This window comes from Ascaphus truei, chromosome 3 (assembly GCF_040206685.1).
Source record: "Ascaphus truei isolate aAscTru1 chromosome 3, aAscTru1.hap1, whole genome shotgun sequence".
Lineage (NCBI taxonomy): Eukaryota > Metazoa > Chordata > Amphibia > Anura > Ascaphidae > Ascaphus > Ascaphus truei.
Genome location: NC_134485.1, coordinates 17565280 through 17591223, shown reverse-complemented (window position 1 = coordinate 17591223; position 25944 = coordinate 17565280). Strand labels below are relative to the sequence as shown.

Below are 25944 nucleotides of genomic sequence, written 5' to 3'. Positions count from 1 at the left end.
CTAAGAACTTTATTTACGGGAGACTGCAGCCATTGTGAATATATATAATTTAAATAGATCTGCATGTACACTGGCGACACACTTTATTGCAGTGTGGCCAGTACCGCAAGCCGGGAGATTTCCCGGCTTGCAAGTGGCAGCCCCTCGGCGTGCCGCGCATCTCCGATGCGCGGTCACGCGTCATCGGGTGCCTGCGCCCCCTGCACGCGCGTCCAGGGCTCTCCGAGGGAGCCCTGGTGTCCCGCGATCGCGGGACGGCGGCAGGGGGTTCCGGGGGACCCGGCGGACCCGGCAGCGGTAGGGAGAGCGCCCCGATCGGAGGGCGCTCTTCCGCTGCTTCGGCGCGCGCCCGTCACCCTCCGGCGCGCGCCAGGATACTGCTGCTGCCAAGAACGGGCAAATGCTCGAATAAACTTGGCCGCAGCAGTATGCTTACTGATGACAAACATTTGCATATTTGCTTTGCTGTGGAGGGTTTTTGTCACTTTTTTTACTCACCATAACTTAACTCAGTATATATATAGTGTGTGTGTGTTAAATGTACAGAGCTTTCTCATTGTATAGTGCAGGGGTCTCCAAACCTTTCCTCAAGAGCCACACACAGGTCAGCTTTTATGGATATCCCTGTTTCAGCACAGTTGGCTCAATCAGTGGCCCAGTCAAGCACTGAGGCACTGATTGAGCCACCTGTGCTAAAATGGGGATATGCATAAAAGCTGGCCTGTGTGCGGCTATTGAGGACAGGTTGGGAGACCCCTGGATAGTGTATGGCATGTGTATCTGATGTGTGTGTATAGTGCATGCATCTGATGTGTGCGTGCATCTGTGTATGGTGTGTGGGCCGCCTGATTCTTGGGCCGGTTGGTTGGTTGGACTTGCCCCCACTCCCCGGGCCAAAGTTTGCCAGCCAGCCACTGATTAAAATGTAATTCCTGATGTCCTGGAAACCGGGTCTCATATTGTAAATATCTGAACTGATAAAAAAAAAGATGATAATGGTCAGCTTCATTTTAACTCTTTATGTTCAGAGTTGTATGCAGCACTGGGAAGGGTTAACAGACACTGTATTACTTGTGACCAAAATGTTTACTGAAGACAAGCAGTAATCATACCCTTACCTAGTTAAATAGTTGACAAAGCAAATAGACGATCAGCAGACTTTAATTACCTCATATCTCTTTATATACCAGCTCAGCTGAACTAAACTATTACAGAAGAGCTATCGCTTCTACTCAGAAAAACAGAATGGATTCCAGTCTCCTTAAACACTACCATGATGAAGAATATGATGCAAGACTGTTAGCAGAAACATATTTTTCAGTAACAAGTGTTACAGTAGAAGACCTGCAAGATTTTTTTCTAAGAACATTATATCAAATATTCAGTTCAGGTATGTATATTCCATTTTTTTAATGGATAGAAAACACAAAGTGGCATACATAGGATCTTCCTAAGTGACATAGATAGAACACAAGAATAATAATATATTCTGGTATAGTGCTGCTAGTTTTACGCAGCGCTTTACAGAGACATTTTGCAGGCGCAGGTCCCTGCCCCGTGGAGCTAACAATCTATGTTTTTGGTGCCTGAGGCACAGGTAGATAAAGTGACTTGCCCAAGGTCACAAGGAGCCGACACCAGGAATTGAACTAGATTCCCCTGCTTAAAACTCTCAGTGCCAGTCAGTGTCTTTACTCACTGAGCCACTCCCTCTCCCTAGAACAGAATGTATTATTTTTGATTACATATTAACAGAACGAAGAGCCCCGGCTACAACCTTGGTATATATAAGTGGTGTGCTTACTAGGTAAAGTTCAACATGTACACAGAAAAAGAGACAGAAAACCTAGTTACAGAGCACTCAGTCACTAAATGGTCTATGAGGTAACTAAAAATCTTTAATGTCATCAAACGAATATAAAATAATGGGTGTTAAAATCAAACAGCACTAACAGTGTCTGTGATCATATTATCAGTACTGTAGAAGCTCTGATGATCATACTGTATATTATAGGTGTATGAAATTGGTGACTTAAATTAGTCAGCAATGTTGTACTGGGGATAGACCAGCCTAGATAGGAACGTAAAAGTGGCAAGTAGATATACACCCTTAAATTTGCACTGCTACTAAACTTCTTAGTACAGTAGTACAATCACATAATAGATATATTGGTTTTTTAGAAGATGAACAATGCTCGTCAGCAGATATTCACTTTCAACAGATGAGAATGTAAACCATAGAGATGCGTTGATGTTGACACAAAAAGATGCACACAGATCAGTAAAACAATAGGTCACTATGAACAATCATGCACCTACAGTGATCCTCTGTAATATATCACTGAAGGTGACCAGGTGGAGGTTAATTAAAGTAGCACGTGTGCCATAGTCCATATAGCTTTAGTGCATGTGGTCAAGGAACCTATGAATATAGCTGTTGTAGGTGGTATCCAAGCACTCGGACTACCTCTACGGGCAGAAGTCTGCTATACATGTACACAGCTTGTCAGCAGAAGCGCACACGACAGAAATTCAATGCAGAGCTGAATGGTAAGAGGTGATTGAATAAACTTGGACAACCTTTCTGGGCAGAAGTCTGCTGGATATGTACACTGCTTGTTTGCCGAAGCGCATACCACAGAAAATCAATGCGGATCTGAATGGTATCCAGACACGTTAGTGGTACAGTGATTAAGTGTACAATACCAGCTTCTGTGGATGAAGTAGGCAAAACGCTCATGCATCCACACTTATATTATATACCATATCAGTGTAGATGTCTATAGCTGAGATTCTTATAGTTGCGCTGTGTATGATTGCTTAGATGATCCACCTAATACTGTAAGTAGCGCACTCCTGGTTCATTGCACATTGATCAGAGTAAATGCCTATATGAGCAGAGGGGCACTACAAATTGATACAGTGTGGATCAGTGCAGTAATTACTGTAGGTACACTTTATTAGCCTCTGTACATAAGGTCGGTAGAGCACTAATGCCTCCACACTAATTGTATATTTCCTATCAGTTTTGATGTCTATAGCAAAGGTTCTTAGAGGTGCGCTGAGTTTGATTGTTCCAGGAAAAAAACTTGATTAGTAGCGCGCTCCTAGTTCGGTGCAAATTGATTCACATTGATGCACATTGATGCACATTGATCAAAGTAATTATCTAGTTTGGCATCAATCTCCTACATCGGCGGTGATCGTGTGATCATATCATATCACCGCTGATGTGTGTGGAGACATATGCATATCCATTAAAGTGCTAATTGATACAAGCAACAAATAAGTGTATAATGAACACTCTTAGGTCCATGAAAGAACCACAATTAGCAGTGCCAATGGTTTAATATAGCTATCCCTTGAGCAGAGTGCTCTGCTTGGCAAAATATCCACCGGCAGAGCGTTATAATGATAATTATAGGCTAAAGCAGTAAAATTCCAGGCATTACTGAAATCCCTGCTCTCTGATTGGTCAGAATTACGGGCATTATTAATTCAGTAATGCCCGGAATTTTTGACAACTTGACAATTCACCTTTCAGAGATGCAGGGGGAACCTCCGGCAGCAACTCTGCTCCGCTCCTCAATGAGCACGGCAGAATAAGCAGTCTCTCTCCCACTCTCACAACACGGCAGGATAAGCAGTCTCTCTCCCTCTCTCACAACATGGCAGGATAAGCAGTCTCTCTCCCTCTCTCACAGCTGTTAGTGCTGTCAGAAGCTGCTGTGTCCCAACTGGTAACTTTGTTACTTGCAACAAAGTAATATATCTCACCACATCTATTGCCTGTGCTAAGGTAATTTGTACAGCAGGGCCACGGGCATATGTCGGGTTCCGTTCTAAGGGCCCGCCGTATAGTGAAAATCGCCGGAAAGCAGAACCAGTGATTTTCAGCTGTGCGCATGCTCAACCCGGCAATTTCCCGCTTGTAGGCATGCGCAACTCGACAATTTCCCCCATGTGCACGCGCGATCTACGGTCTGCGCGCGCAAGCTATGTTCTGCGCGCGCAAGCTATGTTCTGCGCATGCGCGCCGGCAGCAACAGCCTCTGAGGAGACATGGCGGCCCCCTTCTCGTGCCGCCGTATCAGCGATAGTGAAAAAGTGGGACGCCGAGAAGCGGGGCCTTGCTGTATTTCCTTTTTATTTAGTTATAGTTAATATCATTCCCCCCACTTCTCTCCCCCTTCTCTCCTCCACTCCCCCCAAATCTCCCCTCCACTCCACCCAATTCTCCCCGTTGCCCCTTTTCTCCCCTAGCCCCTTTTCTCCCCTCGCCTCTCTCTCCCCCTCACCTCTCTGTCTCCCCCCTCACCTCTCTCTCTCTCCCCCCATCTCTTTCTCTCTCTCCCCTTATCACCTCTCTCCCCTATCACTTCTCTCTCTCCTCCCACACCTCTCTCTCTCACTCCCATTACCTCACTCTCCCCCTCACATCTCTCTCCCCCCCTCACCTCACTCTCCCCCCTCACCTCTCCCCCTCATCTCTTTCTCTCTCTCCCCCTAATTTCTCTCTCTCCCGACTCACTTCTCTCTCTCTCCCCTCACCTCTCTCTCCCCCCACCTCTCTCTCCCCCCTCACCTCTCACTCTCCCCCTCACCTCTCTCTCTCTCCCCCTCACCTCTCTTCTCCCTCACCTCTCTCTCCTCTCACCCCCTCACCTTGCTCCCCACCTCACCTCGCACCCCAACTCTCTCTCTTCTCCCCCCCTCACCCTCTCTCTTCTCCCCCCTTCCCCCCACCACCTCTGTCCCCTCTCATTTGCTACTTTTCTTCTTTTTCCTACACAGGTGCATCAGCGTAGTTCCGAGTTATATATCTTTACAAAAATGTCTATTATTTTATGAAAAAAGCTTACATTTAGCCTATAATAGTAATAATCCCCTCAGAACAGGGCATTACTGGCCAATAATGCCCTGGCTGGGTTAAAGTCCCTCGGCTTCGCCTCGGGCCTTCAACTCTTCCAACCAGGGCATTAATAATCTGAGGGGAATATTATTTTAAATATCAGTACTGAAGCGCAGGACTCCGCAACATTGTAACAGTTTCCAAAGTGTTGCAGTCAGAGTGTCAGCGTCCTGCACGTGCATACAGAGTGTGGCCAACACGCGCGTTTCACGTAGGAACGCTTCTTCAGGGCACGTAACTCGTAGGTGGAGCTCCCATAGGACCAGTGGTGATTTATATAGTCACTTTGGAATCTCACTGTGATGGTTAAACCCCGGCGCGCTGGATCCGAACGGACGGAATAGTCCAACTGTTATACTGTAGTTTAATTTGGTAGTCAGATACAGGGTGCTCATGTAACCAGACTCTTAGCTGCTATTTCGCATTGAAGGTAATATGCCTTCTAGCTGAACATAGCAGTTTGAGTATCTAAGGTAGTGATAGATTGATTGATAGAATATTGGGACATTAAAAGTCCAATGTCTCAAGCATAGGGGAAAATAACCAGGATAGTTCATTGCATTCATTTGAATATATATATTGATGATGGTTAGTCACTTAGATGACAATGAGACAGGGAAAAGTATTGATCGTTACTGTTCCCATCATTGATTTAAATGATCATCTTTTTAGTATGGTATACAGAATGTAATTTAAGCTGTTGATTTCAGGAAGCCTGGGTCAGAGGTGAATACTAAAATATGTGAAACAGTACACATTTGGCATGTGGAAAGATCACTTATCTTGTGGGGTGTACACGGCTGAATGATGTTGTTCATTAATCAAATAAATGGACTGAAAATAAACCCCTCATTTAGCCCAAATGGAGTTAATGTGCCAAGGGTATAAATCCATCTGGATTCTTTTTTCAGGAGTTCAGAGTCCCAGTCGCCCATCTGATGCCTGTAGAGAACTGGTCGATATCAATAAATGCTATAGCTTTCAGATCTCCATTGTGGCATATGTTGACATGTTTGGCCACAGGAGTGTCTAATTTATTCCGTATAGACCCAATGTGCTCTAATAGGCGCATTTTGAATTGACGGTGTGTTTTTCCTACATATTTTTTTCCACTTGAGCAGATACCTGTAAGGAATCGGGGGCCACGTCCCTTGCGGCGTGACTCCTCCTTACCCACTACCAGTACTGCAGCGGCTGCTGCCCCTGCCCCCCGTCGCTACCCATGCCGCCGCCCAGTGCATACCTTGAACTCTGTCGTCGCCATCTTGGATTCTGGCACTGGTGTTACAGACCCTCAGCTGGGCTCTACTATTTCCTGGTCTCTCAGCCACTCACGAGCAGCTCCTCGACACGCCTCCGCCATGCCCCTCGTCCGGATTGGTCACTGTCACTTTAAATATCCGGCTGTGACTTCACTTACTTGCTCTGCATAGCTCCTTGCTTCCTGTGTAGCCTGGAAACTGTGTCGTGCTCCTGTTTGTCTTTTCTCCTACAGATTTGAACCGGCTTGTCTGACTTACCCCTCTGGCTCCCGACTTCAGCTTACCCATCACGATTCTTACCTCTCAGACCCTTGGACACGGAAACGGATTTAAACTACGGAACTCTCTATACTCCTGAACTCGGCAAGTACAACGACTATTCTAAATCTTAACCCAGGCCTGGCCACGCTACAACCACATCCCGGACCCACTCCCTCTGCTGTCGGTGTGTATATTCAACATCCCACCTCAGTACAGGGGACTGGCCTGGTCTATGGGCTGCACAGCGTGACATTATGCAGAGCCCAACAGAAACAGACCTGACTGAGGTGGGCCAACTAATCAGGGGACTCGCGCATTGCATTGATACTTTGGGAACTCAGATCACAAGCCTGGTACAACAGCTTTCCCAGCTTTCACTACAGCTTATTCCGGCCCCAGCCGCGCAGGGTGGCGACCGGCCATCAGAACTCAGGATTCCTACGCCTAAAGCATATGCGGGTGACCCTCTAGCCTGTCGTGGTTTTTTGAATCAATGTGAAATACAATTTGAGATTTCTCCCAGCCTGTTCCCCACCGGACGCACCAAGGTAGCCTATGTTTACTCTCTTCTAACAGGGGACGCCTTGGCGTGGGCTTCTCCCATCTGGGAGTTGCGTGCGGAAACCACCCAGGATTACCAGCTCTTCCGCCAAGAATTCCAGCAGATATTTGATATTCCCGCCCGCAGAGATACTGCCGCTGCTTCCCTTGTTCAATTGTCTCAAGGTCGTAGGTCCGTAGCCAAATATGCATTGGAATTCCGGACTGTCGCGGCGGAGACGCATTGGAACAAAGAAGCCCTTATTGCTGTGTTTTGGCAAGGTTTGTCCGACTCTGTAAAGGATGAACTTGCAGTTCAGCCCAGGCCCCAGGGATTGGAGGAATTGATCGCACTATGCATACGAGTGGATCAGCGCCTTCAACAGCGCCGTCATGAACGCCAGCGTCCCAGAATTTTCTCTTCTGACCCTATTCTTCCCAGATCCTTCCCAGCTCTTCGTCCTGTTCTAGACACTGTGGAACCCATGCAGATTGCCAGTCAAGAGTTCCGTAATACCGACAGGACTGCTGATAGAACTCCTGACCGGACTGCCGAAAGGGCTGGTCGCCGGAATGAGGGTCTTTGCTACTACTGTGTGTCTCCAGAACATACGTTTTTGTCCTTTAAGGCCCAAATAACAAACACGACCAATGGGGCAAGAGGGACTCATTTTGGGGTCAATATCTTCTCACCCTATCTCTGAAGAGGAACTCCCTAAGAGAATTATGCTTCCAGTCTCGCTTGAGGGTCCGAATTTTCGCGTAACCACAGCCGCTTTTCTTGATTCAGGATCCGGTGGTAACTTTGTGGATCAAGATTTTGCTACTCTTAACAAGATTCCGCTCATCGCTAAGAAATCGCCGATTGGCCTCGAGGCTATTGATGGTCGTCCTTTGCAACCTGCCTTCATCACGTTAGAGACTCTTCCTCTCACCCTTTCTGCCGGTACTCATACCGAAATCATATCCTTTGACGTGATGCACTCTCCTGCCGTTCCAGTTATCCTAGGATTACCCTGGCTACAGCAGCACAACCCACGCATTGATTGGAGGGATGGCAAGACAATTCAGTGGGAGCCAGAGTCAGACGCCTCACCATTGCCGGTCATGTCTCCTACCACAGTCCTCGCGGGAGTGGAAACGCCCCCGGCTAATGATTCTGCTCTTCCTGAAGCATATGCGGATTTCATCGACGTGTTTAGCAAGACACAATCGGAGGTTCTACCTCCTCACAGACCTTATGATTGCCCCATTAATCTGGTTCCCGGCGCTGTTCTTCCAAAATGTAAGTCCTACCCCTTGTCTCTCCCTGAAACTGAAGCCATGGCAGCATACATCAAAGAAAACCTTGAAAAGGGATTCATCCGTAATTCTTCGTCCTCCGCTGGTGCCGGTTTCTTTTTTGTCAAAAAGAAAGATGGATCCCTGAGACCATGCATTGATTACCGAGGGCTCAATCTCATCACAGTAAAGAATCGATACCCCCTTCCGCTGATCTCCGAACTTTTTGATAGGCTTCAAGGGGCAAAAAAAATTTCCAAGCTAGACCTCCGAGGAGCTTACAATCTTGTTCGCATCCGAGAAGGCGATGAAGGGAAGACTGCCTTCAATACCAGAAGCGGCCACTACGAGTATCTTGTAATGCCCTTCGGCTTATGCAATGCTCCTGCTGTTTTTCAGGATTTCATGAATGATGTCTTCCGTGATGTTCTCAATTCTTTCGTAATCGTCTATCTGGATGATATCCTAATTTTTTCTAAAAATCTTCAAGATCATGTCCAGCATACCAGGCTCGTTATCGCTCGCCTTCGTGTCATTAATCTCTACGCTAACCTCGAGAAATGTCTTTTTCATCAAACCTCTACTGCCTTCTTAGGCTATATAATTTCAGATAAAGGATTTTCAATGGACCCTGAAAAACTTAAGGCAGTTTTGGATTGGCCTCAGCCCAACTCTCTCAAAGCCATCCAGCGTTTTTTGGGCTTCTCCAATTACTATGGGAAATTCATCCGAAATTTTTCCACCACTGTGGCTCCCATTACGGCCCTTACCAAGAAGGGAGCTGACCCGTCTGTATGGCCTCCGCAGGCCATCTCGTCCTTCGAAACCCTGAAACAAGCTTTTGTCTCGGCACCCATCCTGCGACATCCCGATGTTAGTCTTCCTTTTACTTTAGAAGTTGATGCGTCTGATTGTGGTGCAGGCGCTATCCTGTCCCAGAGATTCTTCCCTCAAGATAAGCTTCATCCATGCGGTTTTTTTTCAAAGAAGTTTTCGCCCGCTGAAAAGAACAATGATGTTGGCAATAGAGAGCTCTTGGCTATCATGATGGCCTTACAGGAATGGCGACATCTCCTGGAAGGTTCCCGCGAACCTATTTCTGTATTGACCGACCATAAAAACCTTCTGTATATCGAAAATGCACGTCGTCTGGGGTCTCGTCAAGCTCGCTGGGCACTATTTTTCTCAAGATTTAATTATACTTTGTCCTATATTCCTGGTTCTAAAAACACAAAAGCTGATGCCTTGTCCCGACAATTTTCTCCGGAGGAAAGATCCGAAGAAACCCCTGAAACTATCGTACCCTCTATGTTTATAATTTCCGCCAACTCATTTGACATTCTCGAAAAGATCGTTGAAGCTCAAACACAAATTCCGAGTGGTCTAGAGGTACCGGAGGGAACTCTTTATGCTGCACCCAGGTTTCATCAAAAGATATTAGAATGGGGTCACTCTGTCCGTTCAGCCAGCCATCCCGGTTTCAAAAGAACTTTGGATCTTATCAAACGTACTTTTTGGTGGCCTAATATGGCAAAGATGGTTCATGAATTTACTAGTGCTTGTCCAGTATGCGCACAAAACAAGACTCTTCATCAAAGACCCTCAGGCTTGCTCATGCCCTTGCCAGTACCCGAACGTCCATGGTCACATATTTCAATGGATTTCATTGTGGATCTACCCCCTTCCAGAGGGATGAATACCATTTTGGTCATCGTTGACCGTTTTTCAAAACAGGCCCACTTTGTTCCACTCAAAGGACTTCCCTCCTCGCCCACCCTAGCTGATATCTTCACCAAGGAGGTGTTTCGCATCCATGGGATACCTACATCCATAGTCTCGGACCGAGGCACACAATTTATATCGAAATTTTGGCGGCCTTTCTCCAAGAGGCTTGGCATGGCGCTATCCTTCTCGTCAGGCTATCACCCCCAAACTAATGGGCAAACAGAAAGACTTAATCAAACGCTGGAACAATACCTGCGGTGTTTTATTTCCGATTCCCAGGATAATTGGGTTGACCTGCTACCTTGGGCAGAATTTGCAACCAATTCACTTCGTAATGAATCCACGCATGAAACCCCGTTCTTCGTGAATTATGGTTTCCACCCAAGTCGACTGCCAATCTCAAACATTCCGATAGGAGTGCCGGCGGCTGATGAACGGGTAACTGCTCTTCAGAAGTCATGGATCAAGATTCAGTCCGCGCTTCTTAGTGCCGCTCAGAATTTCAAGTCTCAGGCAGACCACCGTCGTCAACAGGCCCCTAATTACAAGCCAGGGGACCAAGTTTGGCTTTCGTCTAAGAATATCAAGTTGAAGTCTCCGACCCCGAAATTAGCACCTCGATTCTTAGGGCCTTTTCTGATCCAGGAACAAATCAATCCTGTGGCATTTCGTCTGCAACTTCCGTCTTCCATGAGGATTCCAAACGTATTCCACGTTTCCCTGCTCAAGCCATTCGTCCAGAGCAAACGGTTCCCTGCTAAGACCCATAGACCCAAACCAGTCACGGTCCAAGGATAACTTGAATTCGAAATCCAGACAATCATGGATTCTCGTGTATCCAGAGGAAAGATACAATTCCTTGTTCACTGGAAGGGTTATGGCCCAGAGGAACGCTCTTGGGTACCCAAGGAGGACATTCATGCTCCAGTTCTCTTGGACCGCTTCCACAAGAAATTTCCGCAGAAGCCTTGGATGGATCGTCCTGAGGTCGATCCTGAAGGGGGGGGTACTGTAAGGAATCGGGGGCCACGTCCCTTGCGGCGTGACTCCTCCTTACCCACTACCAGTACTGCAGCGGCTGTTGCCCCTTCCCCCTGTCGCTACCCATGCCGCCGCCCAGTGCATACCTTGAACTCTGTCGTCGCCATCTTGGATTCTGGCACTGGTGTTACAGACCCTCAGCTGGGCTCTACTATTTCCTGGTCTCTCAGCCACTCACGAGCAGCTCCTCGACACGCCTCCGCCATGCCCCTCGTCCGGATTGGTCACTGTCGCTTTAAATGTCCGGCTGTGACTTCACTTCCTTGCTCTGCATAGCTCCTTGCTTCCTGTGTAGCCTGGAAACTGTGTCGTGCTCCTGTTTGTCTTTTCTCCTACAGATTTGAACCGGCTTGTCTGACTTACCCCTCTGGCTCCCGACTTCAGCTTACCCATCACGATTCTTACCTCTCAGACCCTTGGACACGGAAACGGATTTAAACTACGGAACTCTCTATACTCCTGAACTCGGCAAGTACAACGACTATTCTAAATCTTAACCCAGGCCTGGCCACGCTACAACCACATCCCGGACCCGCTCCATCTGCTGTCGGTGTGTATATTCAACATCCCACCTCAGTACAGGGGACTGGCCTGGTCTATGGGCTGCACAGCGTGACAATACCCATGTAGATCACTCCTGTGGTATTGCAAATTAATGAACTTGCAAATTTGGTATTTTTTTGAATCCTTGTTATTGTTAAACTCTTCAGACACTTTGATGTATTGACAAGCTTTGAATTTTTGGCAACGAAAGGAACTCTCCAAACGCCGAGGTAGCCATGTGGGTGTTACTTGTCCACCTGAGTAGTGGCTTAGGACCAAACAGTCCTTCAGGTTTCTCGCACGTCTACTCATGGATGGATACGTAAGTATTGATTCCTTAATATCGTTGTCAGCCTTCAATATGTGCCAACCTGGTCACCTTCAGTGATATATTACAAAGGATCACTGTGGGTGCATGATTCTTCATTGGGGCTTACTGTTTCACTGATGTGTTTGTGCATCTTTTTGTATCAACATCAACGCATCTCTATGTTTTAAAAAACAGTAGAGTGGTGCCAGTCCTATTGACAAAGTTCAATAATTACTTTAAGTCCCGCAGCTGGTGTCCCAGGAGGTTATTCAAACTCCTCCTTATGTGTAGTATTGTAGAAAATAAAGTTGTCCTCCAGCGCGTGGTCTTATTGCTCTTTTCTTCCATATACATAAAAAAAACAACAAAAAAACACAATATTTTAATAAGCAGTCTCCAAAAGTATGGTGGATATAGATCAAAATGGTGTCCTCAGTGAGGATGCCAAACCGGGCGAAACACGTTTGATGTGGACACCTTTTTGATCTCTTGGAGCCACCATACTTTTGGAGACTGCGGATCACCCAATCAGTATTGACAGCCAGCAGAGAGGTCGGCGCATGCGCGGTGCGCAGAAACGGACGAGGAGAGGCACAACAGACTGTGCACAAGTCTGGGGAAGCCCTTCATTTCCGTGGGCACAAACTGACTGTCAGGAGTTGGAAAACGGGTGACTGCAAAGCACCTCCAAAAAGAGCTACTATTAAAGGACATTTGCAGCAACAGAAACCACCACAATCCATGTGGTTGGTTGTTTGTAACAACAGAAAGAACATAGAGGAGTATACACCACAGGAACAAACACACAGGCAAGTGTTAAGTTCTCTACTTCTCTATAGATAAGAATATTTATTGTCGACGCCTATTATACCACTTGTTTGTGGTGTGTTTTTTTGTGTTTTTTTTTATATATATACGGAAGAAAAGAGCAATAAGACCACGCGCTGGAGGACAACTTTATTTTCTGCATCTCTATGTTTTACATTCTCATCTGTTGAAAGTGAATATCTGCTGACGAGCAGTGTTCATGTTCTAATAAACCAATACATCTATTGGCTGATTGTACTACTAAGGCCCATAATATTGTGGGCGCGCTTGCTGCGCCATGCACGTGCGGCACTTATAATTGGCTGTGGTTAGCCAGCCTTTCTTATAATAGGGCCGCGCGCAGGCATGGCAGTGAGCATGGAGCCGGGCGATCGGGGAGAAGACAGGGACTAGTACATTTTTGTGCCGCTACCACCGCTGTTATGTATGTATGTGTGTATGTGTATGTGTACTGCACCGACACACTTTATTCGAGCAAATACCCGGTATGTACCTGGCAGATACCTGGAATGCCCCGCTCCTCACCTCTGACAAGCCCCGTTACGTTTGCCTTCCCAGCCTGGGTTCATGCCTGGCTGACGGGCGGCTGATCTGTTAAATGATAATGATTAGGATTTAATAGGCTGCAATGCTTCGCGTGTCTACCAGATGGCATAAATTCATGAATTGTAATGCAGTATATATATATACTGTGCAGTATTGCAGCCAGCGGGAATAAAATGCTTCAATCCCTGCCGGAAAATAACTCAATGCACTCGGGCAGAAAACAGTCACAAACCTCAATACACCTGGGTATACCCGAATTCGTGGGACTAGCCGAGCTCGAATAAAGTGTGTCGCCAGTGTATGTATATATACAGCTAAACCCCGTTATAACGCGCCTCGTTATACCGCGATTCGGTTATAATGCGGTTTTCCCGTGGCTCCCGTTTTTAAAACACTGCACACACTCATTGCACACACACTGCTCATTGCTCACACTGCCACACTGCACACACACTGCACACTGCACACACACTGCTCATTGCTCACACTGCACACACTGACACACTGCACACACACTGCACACACACTGCACACTGCACAAACACTGCTCATTGCTCACACTGCACACACTGACACACTGCACACACACTGCACACACACTGCACACTGCACACACACTGCTCATTGCTCACACTGCACACACTGACACACTGCACACACACTGCACACACACTGCACACTGCACACACACTGCTCATTGCTCACACTGCACACACTGACACACTGCACACACACTGCTCATTGCTCACACTGCACACACTGACACACTGCACACACACTGCACACACACTGCACACACACTGCACACTGCACAAACACTGCTCATTGCTCACACTGCACACACTGACACACTGCACACACACTGCACACACACTGCACACTGCACACACACTGCTCATTGCTCACACTGCACACACTGACACACTGCACACACACTGCACACACACTGCACACTGCACACACACTGCTCATTGCTCACACTGCACACACTGACACACTGCACACACACTGCTCATTGCTCACACTGCACACACTGACACACTGCACACACACTGCACACACACTGCACACTGCATACTGCACACACACTGCTCATTGCTCACACTGCACACACTGACACACTGCACACACACTGCACACACACTGCACACTGCACACACACTGCTCATTGCTCACACTGCACACACTGACACACTGCACACACACTGCACACTGCACACACTTACAGACACTCACACACACTCACACACACTCTCACACATTCAGACACTTACACACACTTAGACACTCACAGACACTCACACACACTTACACACACTTACACACACTCACAGACTGCACACACACTGTACACTGCACACACACTCCTCATTGCTCACACTGCACACACTGACACACTGCACACACACTGCACACTGCACACACACTGCTCATTGCTCACACTGCACACACTGACACACTGCACACACACTGCACACACTTACACACACTCACAGACACTCACAGACACTCACAGACACTTACACACACTTACACACACACACACAGACACTTACACACACACTTACACACACTTAGACACTCACAGACACTCACAGACACTCACACACACTTACACACACTTACACACACTCACAGACACTTACACACACTTACACACACTCAGACACTTACACACACTCACAGACACTTACACACACTCACACCCACATACACACACTTTCTCTCCCATATATACATACACACACACACTCTCTCACTCTACACAGATGGGGGGTGGGGTCGGAGCAGAGGAAAGGCCGCGACCAGCACCACCACCCGCTCCCCCCCTCCTCCCGCGCAGGCAGCGGGAGCGCCAGGGACAGCGGTGGGGAGAAGAAACCCCCCGCTACCACCTCCATGCAGGCAGCGGGAGCACCGGGCACGTGGAGGGATCAGAGGTAAGCGGGGACCGGAGGGACATCCCCGCTCCCATCTCCTGCCCCGCGGGCTGTCCTGCGGTGACAGGGGGAAGCGGGGACCGGAGGGACATCCCCGCTCCCATCTCCTGCCCCGCGGGCTGTCCCGCGGTGACAGGGGGAAGCGGGGAGCGGAGGGACATGCCCGCTCCCATCTCCTGTCCCGCGGGATGAATCTGCATTAAAGCGGCGGCCATTTTTTCCCCCGCGACCCCGTTAGTAACGCGGTGGTCTCGGGGTGGACCCCGAGACCCGCGTTATAACGGGGTTTAGCTGTATTTATCAACATTGCCCAATAAAAATAATTTTTATTCATACGTCGATTTTTTTTATTTTAAAAATATTATTTAATAAATTAGTAACTCACACAATCTATACACACACACATATATACACATACACATACACACACAGTTACCCAGTGACACCCAGTCACACACACAGTAACTTCCCAGCCTGTCGCTCCCGGCAGCGCACGGAGAGTATACACAAAAAGTGTGCGTCACGTGCACGTGCGTTCGCAAAGGCGTGTGCGAACACGTGCCCGCACCTACTATAGAACAAGCCTTAGAAGTTTAGTAGCAGTGCAAATTTAAGGGTGTATATCTACTTGCCCCTTTTACGTTCCTTATCTAGGCTGATCTATCCCCAGAACCACATTGCTAACTAATTTAAGTCACCAATTTCATACACCTATCTGATCATCGGAGCTTCTACAGCACTGATTGTATTGTATTGTATGTCTCTATTTATATAGCGCCATTAATGTACATAGCGCTTATGATAATATGATCACAGTCACTGTTAGTGCTGTTTGATTTTAACACCCATTATTTTATATTCGTTTGACATTAAAGATTTTTAGTTACCTCATAAACCATTTAGTGACTGAGTGCTCTGTAACTAGGTGTTCTGTCTCTTTTTCTGTGTACATGATTACGTTATGCAGTTTGCAAGAACTGCACCTTTAAATCTTTTATTTTTTGTATTTAATTTAAAAGACCGGTACTAGATGAACTAGTCAATTCATTGAATTGGACCCTACCTCTGAAAATGGCTTTAAATAGGGAATAAGAACAATTTACTGTCCAAAGTGGTGGGAGAAACATACAAGGCAATCTGACCTCTTACCCCCTTATTCACTAACCTCTGTTTCAGGATAATGCAGCAGATCTGACATTATCTACCATTGATTTGAATGGGAGATAATGCTGAAGCCGCCCTTGTGATTCATAACAGAGTTTAGTGAATCACCCCCTTGGGGTCTATTTACTAAACTCTTCCAACTGCATAAATGGGGGAACAAATCACCATATTTATCATAGGAAAGGAATCTCATGTAAGCAAGTGGGATGTTTACGTTAATAGTTCATTTGCACTTTCTGCACTAGTTTTGAAGCCTGGAGAGTTAGGAAATAACCCCCTAAGTATCAAAGCAATTTTGGAACAAAATTGGGGCATTTTCATCCTGTATCAATGTATAGAGTAGTTTGCTCCAATTGTGTCCCCCGCCCATCAGCATGCGGCCAGAGAATGGGTCCCAGTTTGGTTCATCAACATTGCACCAAGAGGTTCACTTGTTTGTGAAAGTTTTTGTACACATTAACACTCCTGTGCAGTTCTCTTTACTAACATGCATATATTTTGAAATAAATTCTGACATTGGCAAAAAACATTTTAGGAGAATTCCTGTGACTGTTGCAAAATGTTTTGTTGAACTTTAGTGTGATGACAATATTATATTTTCCGCAGGTGAAGTAACGGGAAAAACATTAATTGATATAACCGCAAGTTCTGCTATACACCATCTCTTACCAGCCTCTGAGGTTTTTCAGGAGATCATTGTGGCCGAATCCAATGAAAGTGCTAAAAGGGGTTTGGAAAAGTGGCTGAATAAAGAGCAAGACGCCTTTGATTGGTCTCACACTTCCAAATTATTTTGTCAGCTGGAGGGTAAAAGGTGAGTGAACAATATGCTTAAATTGATCTGTTTTGTGCTTCTTTCTTTCAGTTTTAAGAGCTTTGGTGGAAATAAATTAGTACTGGAATATAAATATTTTTTTTATTTGTGTAATGCAATTTAAGCAGTATGTATTTTATTCAAACATATAGATTTCCTTTAATCTATTTCAAAAGTTAAATCCTCTTGATTCAGTTTCACTATCAACATTAAAATAGAAACAAAGTGTGTGTGTGTGTGTGTGTGTGTGTGTGTGTGTGTGTGTGTGTGTGTGTGTGTGTGTGTGTGTGTGTGTGTGTGTGTGTGTGTGTGTGTGTGTGTGTGTGTGTGTGTGTGTGTGTGTGTGTGTGTGTGTGTGTGTTATTACATATCATACAGTGCTCCCACTGCAGCAAGGGATTCTGGGAAATGGCATGCAAATATCATATTTTGCCTGAAAAATCCATTCACATGGAGTCCTTTTTCACACAGCTTTTAAGCACAGCATGGGACTAGCAAAGCAAGTCAAACCACTCACAGACATGTTTCAACCTTATTGGGTCTCATTCACATGTCTTAGACAGGTCTGCAACCCTGCCTTTCAACCATTATCACCTAGAATACATGACTATGAGTGGTTTTTCCAGGCAAAAGGTGACACGTGTGCCCATTTACATGTCATTTCACAGAATCCCTTTGTAGACGGACGCTCACAGAGGTACACAATTGGAGACTTTTGTAAGGTGAAATTATAACAAGGCTTTATTGTGCCTTTTCCTTAACATCAGGAAACCATCCAAACAAGGGGGAAACAAAGCTTCTATTCACTTGGGAGTATTTCTAGTGAAATACTATGCAGTTCACAACTCCCTTAGATAAGCATATCTCCCAGCCCCAAACACATAGCATGAAATGAACAGATATAAAAAGTCTTGTAATAAAAGTCTTATCTGTTAGCTGGCTGCTGTAGGGGAAGCTTCTCTGCTCTCCTGGAACCGCACCCGTGTGTGCACAGAAAATGTCAGCATCCAGGTTTAGAAGTCTTATTTGTCAGCTCCAGAGATCTGTGTTCTCTTGTCAGTCTCTCCTGGGTGACTCAAGAAACTCTGCTCTGTCTCCAAAGTTCAACTCACATGTGAGCTAAGGAGTCTCTCTTCCTGTCTCAAAAGACAGGCTTTTGTAAGCAATCTAATCAGGCAGGTGGTGTTTGTTAATGGACTACCAGCAGTTAACCACCACACTGCTGGATTAGAGGCATATTTCCTGAACAGGGATAACTCCCCTGTTACATACCTCACCTGTTTGTGGGAAGCTCGGGTTTGCCACGGCCAAAGCCCATCCTTCCACTCTCATTCTAGATATCTCTGTGACTTGAATGAGAGTGGATGGAGGAAGAGAACCCTCAGTCCCGCTGGGATCGGAGCCCTTTCTCCAGTTCATTCGTGTGTCCTCCCGAAGGTGCTTGAGATCAGCACTCCTCAGTCGCTCGAGGAGGACTTTTTCTAAGTACAGTCTTTTTTCTACATGCGCGGTCATGAGATTTCCCTCGCGTCGGGTGCTTGTCTTATTGTAGGCAGACTGTATAGCAGCAGTTGCAGAGCGTTTAAAAACAGCCCATTGAGTTTTCTGCTCTTGAAGCTGTCTCTCTGCCCTTTTTCCACTCAATGGGGTTGCTAGTTCAGCTTCTTTGAGATTAAGTTGCAATTCCACACCCACTTCCAGAGAATGTCCCATCTTTTCAGCTTCATCAGCTAAGGATTCTTCTGGTTTTGATTCAGCACGTGTACCTTCTTTTGTTGCCTGTTGGGTGGCTGAAGGTTTTGCTAGTGCTTGTTTAGGTGGTTCAAATTTTGCAACCTTGTCTTTCAGACGAGCGGTATTCCCAGCTCTCACTGTACCCTTGTCTTCATGGGTTTTTGTGGCTGTGGGATACTGACGCTTAGTCAGGGTCAATACTTGTCCTTGTAGGACTGTAATCTCATTCGCGAGAGATCCCTCTTTTTTGAGTGCGTCTTGCAAGTCTCTTCTCAGGGATTTCATCTGCGCACTTTGCTTTCTCTGAGTCTGTATCAGTGTCTCCTTCATATTCTGGAGCTCTGTAATTTTTGTCGTCAAGGTTGCCGCTGCGTCTGTTTTCTCCTTGGTGTACTGACTCAAGGGAATGGAACAGTCTCTCTGTCTCTCCAGCTCTTGCTCCAGTTTCTGAGCCTTCTCACGCTCCCTCTCATACAGAGTCACCTGGTATCAAAGCTCCGCCTCCAATGATGCTCTGGTGACATGCAGCGTGGCCTTTAGCTCCTCATACTGCTCTGTGGGGATGTACTGGGTATTCAGACATTCCTGCAGCGCTTGTACCTCTTTAGCAGCCTGCAGCTTTTCTTCCTCAGCGTTTGCTGCTTCTCCTCAGCGTACTGTAGGTGCGTACGCAGACCTTGCAGTTGGTTCTGCAGTCGGTGCTCTGCTTCCAACATTTCCTTGACGTGTTCTGTCAACTCAGAATTTTCTCTTTTTCCAGTCTCTGTACTATTCAGGGCTCCTTGCAGTCCACCTTCCATTTACGCACATCTGCTTGGAGGCGGGCTGTCTCCTGGCGTGAGACTTCCATCTCCAGGTTTAGGTTCTTAAGCTCCTTCTGGGAGACTTGGAGATCTGTATTAAGATCGACAATCGTTTCTTTAGAAATGTCCAGCTCCTCAGTGAGACTGTGTAGTTCCTTTCTGGAAACTTACAGGTCTGTGCGGCAGCTGTTGGTCTCATGATGTGAGGCATCCAGTGCTCTGCGGAGTGTCTGAACCTCTTTCTGAGATATGTCCACCTCTATCCGGACACTGTTGACCTCCTGTTGTGAGGCATTCAGCTCTATGCGAAGAGTGTTAACCTGTTGCTGGAAGACTGTCATCTGCTTCAGTGCCTCCTCATACTTCCGCTTTAGCGTAGCCACCATTTTATCAGATTGGCTCTGCTTTTCATCCATGGCGGAAATAGTAGCATTTGCAGTATCTAGCTCAGTCTTGAGATCATCCAATTCTGTCCTGGCTAAAGAGTAAATTGTGAGCACATCTTTTTGTAGCCTCACGTTAATTTTCTGTAGCTCTGTGTAAACATCTTCCTTTTGTTTCAATTGTTCACGGAGCATATCACAGTCATGCCTGGCATTTTTCAGAGCATCTTCAGGGCTGGTCAAGGGATCGTCACTCACTGGTTCCGGCTCCACTTCCCTGGGATGGTTGGTTGAGGGTTCCTCACTGTTGGCACCGTACAGACACTTCTTTGGGGTACACGACTTCTGCCTTGGGCCCTCTGGATATTCCATTTTCTCTAGGCTGCAGGGCAACTCGGCCCCCCTTTTCCTCCACAGGATCTGCGGACGTGTCTGTTCCTTCCACGGTAAGTGAAGAACCGCTTTTCTTTTTCTTTTTCCGTTTTTTTGTTTTGGATGACTCCGTCCCATCCGGAATACTGGGGTCTCCTTCTTTATTTGATACTTTAGCAGCTTTATTATATACTCCAGGCTTTTCTTGCAGTTGCTTTAGCTGACAGAAATATTGGGTGATCTTCTGCTCCCGTTCTTTCTCTTGTCGACCATATTCATCATCATAGAGGGCGGTCTTTTCTGTTAGTGCCAAGTTCAGGCACCCCCACCATTCTTGGGGTGTTTTGTGGATGTGACTCAGTTTGGGTTCCCCGTAAGAGATGTCTTCCTCTTTATTGGACTGGAAGGGCCTCACTTTTAAGGGCTGACTCAATTCTTGAACCCTGACTATGGCTGGAAGGTAAAACCCCTATATCAATGACCATATTACACTTTGTGATAGGCAAATAAGGTTTAGCTGCTTCAGCAGTCTCTCTCCTCTTGGGATTGGGGAAAAGAGTCCATCTGTGGTTTTGTAGGTTTCAGTGCAGTGGTGTGTATCACTTTAACTCTGGTCTCTGCTGCCTGAGAGTTTTTTTATTTTTTTTAAGTTGCTCAGACTGTTTGTAGGCAAAAAGCATAAAAAAAAATTCACAGAAAAAATCTCTGGTCCTTTCTAACTTCAAAGACGACCTCTCGTCCCACTTCGGACACCATATGTAGACGGACGCTCACAGAGGTACACAATTGGAGACTTTTGTAAGGTGAAATTATAACAAGGCTTTATTGTGCCTTTTCCTTAACATCAGGAAACCATCCAAACAAGGGGGAAACAAAGCTTCTATTCACTTGGGAGTATTTCTAGTGAAATACTATGCAGTTCACAACTCCCTTAGATAAGCATATCTCCCAGCCCCAAACACATAGCATGAAATGAACAGATATTAAAAGTCTTGTAATAAAAGTCTTATCTGTTAGCTGGCTGCTGTAGGGGAAGCTTCTCTGCTCTCCTGGAACCGCACCCGTGTGTGCACAGAAAATGTCAGCATCCAGGTTTAGAAGTCTTATTTGTCAGCTCCAGAGATCTGTGTTCTCTTGGACAGTCTCTCCTGGGTGACTCAAGGACCTCTGCTCTGTCTCCAAAGTTCAGCTCACACGTGAGCTAAGGAGTCTCTCTTCCTGTCTCAAAAGACAGGCTTTTGTAAGCAATCTAATCAGACAGGTGGTGTTTGTTAATGGACTACCAGCAGTTAACCACCACACTGCTGGATTAGAGGCATATTTCCTGAACAGGGATAACTCCCCTGTTATACCCTTGTTGTAGTGGGAGCACTGTATGCTAGGTCATAATGGTTGAAAGGCAGGGCTGCAGACCTGTCTAAGACATGTGAATGTGCTCACAAGTGATATTCTTTATTGGATATATCTCTATCTATCAACACAAAAAAGACAGAAAGTCCAGAGACAAGCACCCAGATCTAAAATATACAGAAAGCTAAACAAAATATATCAAAATGTATTAATCATGAAATGATGACAAAAAGGAGCAATGAGAAAACAAAAATGACATACAAATAAAAACAAACAGGGATCTAACAAGCAGACATGAAAAGCCTAATAATGTGAGTGAATTGCAGACTCTAGTAATAGCAATAAAGGTAAAGTTACCAAGCAAAGACTCCACGGTGGGATCACCAATGATCCCATTTGGAGTAATAACCGGCCAGTTATATGTAACAATCAACTGGAGTATGGAAAATAAAGAGGTCAGGTGTATGTGCAAAGAAGACACAGCATGTGTGATAACATGAATACATAAGCACAAAAACTACAAGACCTACATAATTACATAATGAAATAACCTCACATGAGGGGACTGAATACTAGCAGTCCCATCTAAGATGGAAAAAAAGGCAAACTGCAATCCTACCTACAAATGAATAACACAAACCCCCCCTAAGCTTAATAATCCTGACAGATAATGCTAGATGATATAAGCAAAAAATGCAAAGGTGGTGGTGAGAGGTAATAATGGTGTGGGTGGGGAGCAGGATCCACTCCCAATAAACAGCATAAATGCAGATGGGTATAGGATATGTGACACTAAAGAGCAGTCAGTATGAAAGAATGAAGTCCATATCACCAGAATTTCTCTTCTGTGTCAGTCCAAACCATCAGGATTCCTGCTCAGAGACCTCACTCAGCCAAAGATCAAGCAGGCAACCTCTACTTAATAATGGGGTAGGAAAAGCAGCGCAAAGTCAGCAAAGGAAGAATCCCCGCGTAACAGACTCCAACGGCCGTTTCGCCATAGCAGGCTACTTCACAGAATCCCTTGCTGTAGTGGGAGCACTGTATGCTAGATCATAATGGTTGAAAGGCAGAGTTGCAGACCTGTATAAGACATGTGAATGTGTTCACAAGTGATATTCTTTATTGGCTATATATATATAGTATATTTGAGGTTACTTTCCCAGTAGCGTTCCAGTTTGCACAATGAAATATATCATACAGTGGGTCTGGGTTTAGCGCTTGCTAAGATTGTGTATGTCTCACTGTAAATATGATTTCTAGTCTCTTGGAGGTACAGTATGTTTTGCAAGTTACGTAACACAGCACTCAGTGCAATACCTTCCAAAGCGTTGATCAAAAAGTGATTTCCAGTATGCCTAAGCACTGCTTAGTATCGGCCAATGTATTTTATTATCTCTAATATAGGGAAATACCCTTCCTTAATATATTGTACTAATAGTCAGAAATTCATGGTCATTTAAGCAAATGCACATTGAGGTTCACCAGCAAATTATTTGCCATGGACTATATTTAGTAAGCACGACTATACCATAAAGTACCTTCCAGGTCTGGAAGAAATCTTTTACCCATTCACTCATCTGGGAAGTAAAGTTTCTGAGAGGTATCTTCAGGCATTGCTGCTTAGTAAATATTTGCCTGCACCTGTTACCAAGAACTGTAATATACATTACTACAGAAACAGTAAATAAATTGAACAGTTAAGCAACTATGATTTCAATTGTAGTTAAGCTGTCAAATGCATGAACATAAATGTCAGCACCAGCATGCACTTAAGTCCTGTAGTAATGAGCTTTTTTTTTTTCCAAGTATGATGTGGCAGGAAAAGGAAGAACAATTAAGAAAAGCAATCAAGCGTATTCTAATATGTGACTTCACCAAAGAAAACCCTCTACACCCAGTCATTCTACCAAAGGTGGATTGTCTCTCCACTGGCACCTACTTGGAGGTTATCAGCAAAGATCTTGATGCTTATCGCAGCAACCTGAAAAAAGTATCCTCCCTGATAAAAGTTGGAGGGCATCTTATACTATTTCTGTTCATTTCTATGTCTTATTACACAATTGGTGAGCACAAATTTTATTATCTGAAATGTGATGAAGAATTTGTAAGAAAGGCACTTACTGATACAGGGTTTGTTATTAAAAGTGTTGATCTTCAGCCTCGTAAAAAGGACACACATTTGTTGGATTATGAGCACGTAGGGTTTTTTTGCGCTCAAAAGGAGAGGGACGTTTAATAAATGTTTCTGTAATAAGAGGGGAGGAAAATACCATATCCCCTTAATGTAGGGTAGATAGTTGACATTTCATCATTATGCTTTCAAGTGAATTAATACGCTATATATTCATTATGAGGTGGGTTGGAAATGACAAAACAACAACAAAACTAAACCCCATCTACACATCTTCCAAAACACATACAGTGCATAGAATTAGAGCCACCACAACCTTAAAGGATTCTGGGACTTCTGGCTACACTGCCAGCCTGCCTTTGGTAGTATCCTTCAGAGACCCATCACTGCTTGGTATATAGATTAGTGTCGAGATTTTTCTCGGAATTGGAACAGGATAATTTTGGTGATTATTCACGAGAGAATGAAACATATTATTTGACTACTAGCTGTTTCGTTTCTCAGATTTTTTTTGTGGGTACATCTTTGATTTCAAAATTGCAGCCCCATTTACTAAGAAGTTATTATCCACAGGAGACCTTGAGCATATGTATCCAGGCAAAAGTGCTGCAATTCTGGGGTGAACAAAGTGCCCCATCTGTTTCAAAAAAGAAAAATATTCTTTCAAAGGAAAATATTTATTTTCCGTGATACATTTGGTTCTAATTTTTGCAGCCCCTTTACCTTCGTACACAGCCCCCATTCTGTGCTGAAATACACCTTACATCTCAGGAAAAACTGTACCTTATTTAACACCACAGTAAATGCAGATATTTATCAAGCGCTGTTACTCCTCCACAAGACGCCTTCCATGTCCAGAGAGACCTCACAGCCGACTTGAATACGCTATAAGAGGCCACATTTTCTAAGCTGTGCTGAAATTGGTTACATGGAGAACAGCGCAGTAAATATGGCCTTTATATATCCCTCAATATTACTTTGTTGATGTTACGTGTAAGTTTATCTTCACATGTTGTGCTTTTACCTAATGCTTTAAACTGATCTTATCATACTGTATACATTATTCTTCAATTCTTTTAATTAAAATGTTATCAAAAGTTTCTCTGTGTTGTCTGTTTGCAAGTCTGGACCAATATATAGCTGTAGCAAGACTTGCTGTTCCTGTGACCGTGGGAAAGTGCCATTCCCCAGCACTTCATTTCATGTTGTGGCCCCCGAGACTGCGGCTGAGCTGTGGCTGCCAAAGGGTGTTTTGTGGCTGCCCTAGTACTTTGCAGAAGCTATAGGTGGTGCTGGTGTGTGTTTCAGCTAAATTCAATGCACTGTATTCTGAGGCTATTGCTGCAGTAATGCACGTTTTGTACTCTCCTGTGTAATGTAACCCAACCCTTATTCCCATACACTCTTTCAATGCTAGGAAACTTCAGATAACAGACACAAAGTGCCAATACCCCAAGTGATTAACTAAACACTGATACCACACAGTACTGCTCTCCATAGACCATAGAATCTTCTGGTGTAGGGACTCCTTCCAGATCTCATATGAAGAAGGAAACACAAATGCAAGGACAATAGTGCATTAACACTTTACTTGAATCACATACAACACAGAGGGGGGAAGGAAACACTCACACTCTCCCCGCTGGTTAAAAGCATGAAGTGACTCTGGGCGCAATTCAACCACTCTCCCAGATCAGCTGCTTGTCTTTATATAGCCTTCTTTTTTCATTGAACTATCAAGCGAGAACTATCGCTTCCCGAGATACAGGCCCCGTTATGGGATGCCGGTATCTCCTGTGCATTGAGATGTCCCGATCACGTGACGCGGGACATTTACATGCATAGAAGATACTGGCACTGTGATGGTGAGGGGGTAACCAGGCTTTATAATAAAGGTTAAGCCCACTTGTTTGCCCCTGAACTGTGTTTTGGGGGTCCTAGAGTGTCAGCATGCATTACTGCGACTGTGCAATTATGCGACAATAACATTTTTTCTGTGTT

The 25944-nt window shown here is 45.3% G+C and overlaps 1 protein-coding gene across 1 annotated transcript; it reads left to right on the top strand.

The window, feature by feature from the left end:
* The first annotated feature begins 1188 nt into the window (after positions 1-1188).
* LOC142491304 (indolethylamine N-methyltransferase-like) lies at positions 1189-25043 on the top strand. Its single transcript, XM_075593669.1, has 3 exons — positions 1189-1390; positions 16960-17167; positions 23619-25043. Exons 1-3 carry the CDS (start codon positions 1246-1248, stop codon positions 24046-24048), a joined length of 783 nt encoding a protein of 260 aa, XP_075449784.1. The 5' UTR covers positions 1189-1245; the 3' UTR covers positions 24049-25043.
* Positions 25044-25944: the final 901 nt, after the last annotated feature.

What these genes read in the sequence shown, in the direction of transcription:
- LOC142491304 (XM_075593669.1), top strand. Translation starts at nt 1,246, where the DNA reads ATGGATTCCAGTCTCCTTAAACACTACCATGATGAAGAATATGATGCA. An exon ending in ATATCAAATATTCAGTTCAG is followed by an intron (nt 1,391 to 16,959) that starts GTATGTATATTC and finishes TATTTTCCGCAG; the next exon opens with GTGAAGTAACGGGAAAAACA. An exon ending in TGTCAGCTGGAGGGTAAAAG is followed by an intron (nt 17,168 to 23,618) that starts GTGAGTGAACAA and finishes TTTTTTTCCAAG; the next exon opens with TATGATGTGGCAGGAAAAGG.